This window comes from Ipomoea nil, unplaced genomic scaffold (assembly GCF_001879475.1).
Source record: "Ipomoea nil cultivar Tokyo-kokei standard unplaced genomic scaffold, Asagao_1.1 scaffold0179, whole genome shotgun sequence".
NCBI lineage: Eukaryota > Viridiplantae > Streptophyta > Magnoliopsida > Solanales > Convolvulaceae > Ipomoea > Ipomoea nil.
In genome coordinates this window covers 529,154-533,671 of record NW_017616607.1, presented here as the reverse complement: position 1 = coordinate 533,671, position 4,518 = coordinate 529,154, and the positions used below count along the sequence as shown (strand labels likewise).

The 4,518-nt window shown below is 29.4% G+C and overlaps 1 protein-coding gene across 1 annotated transcript; it reads left to right on the top strand.

Moving 5' to 3' along the window:
- The first annotated feature begins 2,938 nt into the window (after positions 1 to 2,938).
- LOC109179151 lies at positions 2,939 to 3,883 on the top strand. The gene has a single exon (XM_019328717.1). The coding sequence runs from the start codon at positions 2,939 to 2,941 to the stop codon at positions 3,881 to 3,883; it is 945 nt and encodes a 314-aa protein (XP_019184262.1).
- Positions 3,884 to 4,518: the final 635 nt, after the last annotated feature.

The following is a 4,518-nucleotide window of genomic DNA, read 5'->3' as shown; positions in this document are numbered from 1 at the left end:
ATATATATATATATATACACACACTGACACACACACACACACACACACATTTAATGTATAATATTATTGTGTCAAAAAAATGTATAATATTATTAGTACAAAATCAATTATACTTGTCTTAATAATTAATTATTAATATTATTGTCTAATAATTATGTATTGTCATCTTTTTTGGTATAATTATTATGGTAATTTATATACATACATACATACATATATATATATATATATATATATATATATATATATATATATATATATATATATATTTATTTATTTATTTATTTATTTATTTATCTTTAATGTATAATATTATTGGCACAAAATAAATTATACTTACATTAATATATAATTAATTTTTAATATAATTTCCTAATTTTTATTAAAGGTAATTTTTCTTTCTTTTGTGTAATTATTATGGTAATTTTATGATAATGTATTTAAATATTGGAAGAGAACAAATATCATAAAATTAATATAATTAATGAAATAGTTATTGTAATTGCCACAATATTTGATAATTATAATTAATATAATTAATGAAATTGAGAAATATAAGATTTCTTCCGTAAAAATATTTGTGACAATTTCATCAAATTATAATTAATAAAATATGAAATATAATTAAAGAAATGAAATTATAAAATTAACAAAACATGAATATTTATAATTTGTTTAAATACACATACATACAGTTATGCACTATAATAATCATACAAAATTTAAATGCTACTTTTTAAATTTCTAAATATAATTTTTAATTATAAATCTATCAATATAAATTATAATTAATGAAATTATATTATAGAATTTTCCTATATACATATTAATAAATATTGTGTGTATATACAATGTATTATACAATCATATAAGGAAATGCGTCCGATTAGAGTTTAAATTTATTAATATAAAATTTAGAATTTACATTTTTTATGTAATGGTACCCGGGTTGGACTTCCATTTTAAAGGTTGTAAGTTCGAGCCTCAGTGGAGGCGTTATTAGCTCTTTGTGTTTCAGTAGGTTGAGAAAGTATATGAACAGATACTACAATGTAATAGAGCTAGTAACTTTCAAAAAAATAGAATTTACATTTTTTATTGATTTCTAAGTACAATTCTCTTAGCTATTATTATTATTCATATTTTAGAATTATAATATATATGAAATGCAATTTGGAATAAATCAATTTAATTATATGAATTTTTTAAATAATTCAAATATGTGAACTTATGATTTCAAAATGAAATTAATATACAGTTACAAATAAATATAGTATGATTAGATTTACTTTAATTAGTTTTATTTCCTTAATAAAATGACTTTTCTTTATCAGTTTGTTATGGGAGACTAAGGGAGTGTTTGGATTTCTAGAAAATATTTTAAAATAAAAATACATACTAATAAAAAATAATTTTAAAATATTTTTTAACCCCTCATAACATGTGTAAATCTTATATTTTAAAAAAATACAATTTGATAAATATCATAATTTCTATTTATAATAATTAAAGAAAAAATAAATTATTCAAATATGTGAACCAATGATTTCAAAATGAAATTAATATAAAGTTACAAATAAATATAGCATGATTAGATTTACTTTAATTAGTTTTAATTTTCTTAATGAAATGACTTTTCTTTATCAGTTTTTGATTAGAGACTAAGGGAGTGTTTGAGTTGCTGGAAAATATTTTAAAAATAAAAATACTTACTAATAAAAAATAATTTTAAAATATTTTTTAATCCCTAAACTTGAGAAAAATTTATATTTAAAAAAATACAATTTGATAAATATCATAAATTAATTATTGCAATATCATTTATGTTTACAATGAGAATAATTAAAGAAAAATAAATAATTCAAATATGTGAACCACTGATTTCAAAATGAAATTAATATATAGTTACAAATAAATATAGCATGATTAGATTTAATTTAATTAGTTTTAATTTCCTTAGTGAAATGACTTTTCTTATCAATTTTTTATGCGAGACGAATGGGGTGTTTGAGTTGCTGGAAAATATTTTTAAAATAAAAATAATTTTAAAATATTTGTTTAACCCCTAAACATGCGAAAATTTTATATTTTAAAAAAGATACAATTTGTTAATATAAATATCATAAATTAATTATTGCAATATCATTTATGTTTACAATGAGAATAATTAAAGAAACAATAAATAATTGAAATATGTGAACCAATGATTTCAAAATGAAATTAATCTATCTATAATCTATAATCTATAATATTAATAAAAGTAAAATCCTCCTTTACAACATTCTAGCCCAAATTAATATGAATATTAATTAATTAGTACAAAATTAATAAAGCTTAATTGGTAACAAAATTTTATATGAAAATTAACTAATATCTAATGAATTGTTACCACAGATTAAAATCAATATGTACATAAAATAGAAAATGGTTACCAAATTCTGAGAATAATTAAAGTATTATAATTGTAAAAATAATGGACACAAATTCTACGTAATAAATGAGAAAATTTGTTTGAAATTCTGCGTAATTTTATAAAGAAATAATAATTTATTAATTATTACTTACATCAATTTATACTATTAATAAAAGTAAAATCATCCTCTTTCACATTACCGCCCAAATTAATATCTATATCTAATGAATTGTTACCACAGATTAAAGTCAATATGTACTTAAAATGGAAAATGGTTATCAAATTCTGAGAATAATTAAACCATTATAATTGTGAGAATAACGGAAACAAATTCTGTGTAATAAATGGAAAAATCCAATCCATGCATATCAGAAATGAATAATATCATATGCAATGGAATTTCTCTAGGAAACGCTCTCGGAATCACTATCGGACAATCCCTCAACTACAGCGACCAATCGATCGTCGGAGGATCAAGACCTACTGGAGAGAAACACTAAGAAATCCAAAAGGGATCGAGATCAGATGGAACTCATGAATCAACCCCAGGCACAGTCATTTTTTCAAGAAACCCCTATGGGTGAAGCAGGGACTAACACCCCAAACTCGAGCCAGTGGAGGACGCCGGCGGCAACCCCTAGCCGAGCTTGGAATCCGAGGGTTCTTACCCAACCTCAGGAAGATGAAGCGGTATTTGATGATGATATGGAACAAGATGGCGTATCATACGATTATCCAGTCATTCGGGTAACAAAGGAAGAGAAGGAAAGGTTTTGTCGCCCTTGGCGTAGATCTCTAATCCTCCATCTCTTGGGTCGGACGGTAAGCTATTCTTATTTGCTCCAAAGACTTCAACGCATGTGGAACCCCGAGTCGAGCTTTCAATTGATAGCACTAGATCAAGATTATTTCTTGGCAAAATTCAACGCTCTATCCGACTATGAGACAGCGAAATTTGGGGGACCATGGATGGTCTTGGACCACTACTTGATAGCTCAAGAATGGAGACCCAATTTCAATCCAAGAAAGAATAAAACTGATTCAATTCTGGCGTGGGTAAGGTTCCCGTCGTTGCCGATAGAATATTTTGACGACGATTTCCTAAAGAAGATTGGGAAAACAATTGGCCGACCAATAAAGATCGACTATGTGACGAACCTCGTTTCAAAGGGTAAATTTGCAAGAGTCTGTATCGAACTTGATATCACCAAACCTGTGTTATCCAGATTTGTTTTGAATTTTGAGGAATGGCCAATTGAATACGAGGGCATCCATCAAATTTGTTTTAAGTGTGGAATTTATTGCCATCGAATTAAGATGTGTGGCAAGGACCAGACTGAGACGACAACCATCGAAACCACTACTGGAAGTACTGAACCCCAGCTGGGGATGGAGAGGCCTGTCCAAAAACCCAAGGAGAAATATGGGGCATGGATGCTAGTTACTAGAAAGGATAGAAGAAAACAGTAGAGGGTGCAGAGCCAGTCCGACGTGAATATGGGTAGAGGCAGGCAGAAGGATGCTCAGTCTAATGGGGAATCAGTCCAGGCGAATGTAGCAACGCATTCCCAGTTTGGAGCCTTGTATGATCTGGAAGAACCAGTAGGTGATCAGAACCAGCAAGAACATAACATTCTGTCTCCGCCTCAACAGCCTAATCTCCCGAGAATTAGGACCAACTATCGGGGTGCGAGGCAGAATATAGTGCAAAATATGGAGGTCGAACCAAGAACTGGGGGTCAACCACCACCCCCTAGGCAGCCACCGCCACCTGGTCGTGGAGCCTATAGAGGCCGTGGTGGGAGGGGCTTCCAACCCAATCGAGCGGCAGCTGCAGCAGAACACACTGTCGTCCGTGGATCCAGAAGGGGAGAGATTATTGAGAGTACCACAGTCCATCATACTAATGTGCATCCAGATTCCCCAATGCTTACTGCTTTCGAAAATACCTTTAAAGAAGTTCCACCTGATATGGCACGGGCACCCTCCAACCAACCTGTAGTGCAATCCAATTCTCCAACAGTTGTCTTTGGGAACAACTTCAAAGAAGTGCCACCCGACTTGACACGGGCACCTGAGCTGTTGGCCGATCCTCCCGATTTGGT

Coding starts and splice junctions, on each gene's coding strand:
- LOC109179151 (XM_019328717.1), top strand. CDS start 2,939: ATGGAACTCATGAATCAACCCCAGGCACAGTCATTTTTTCAAGAAACC.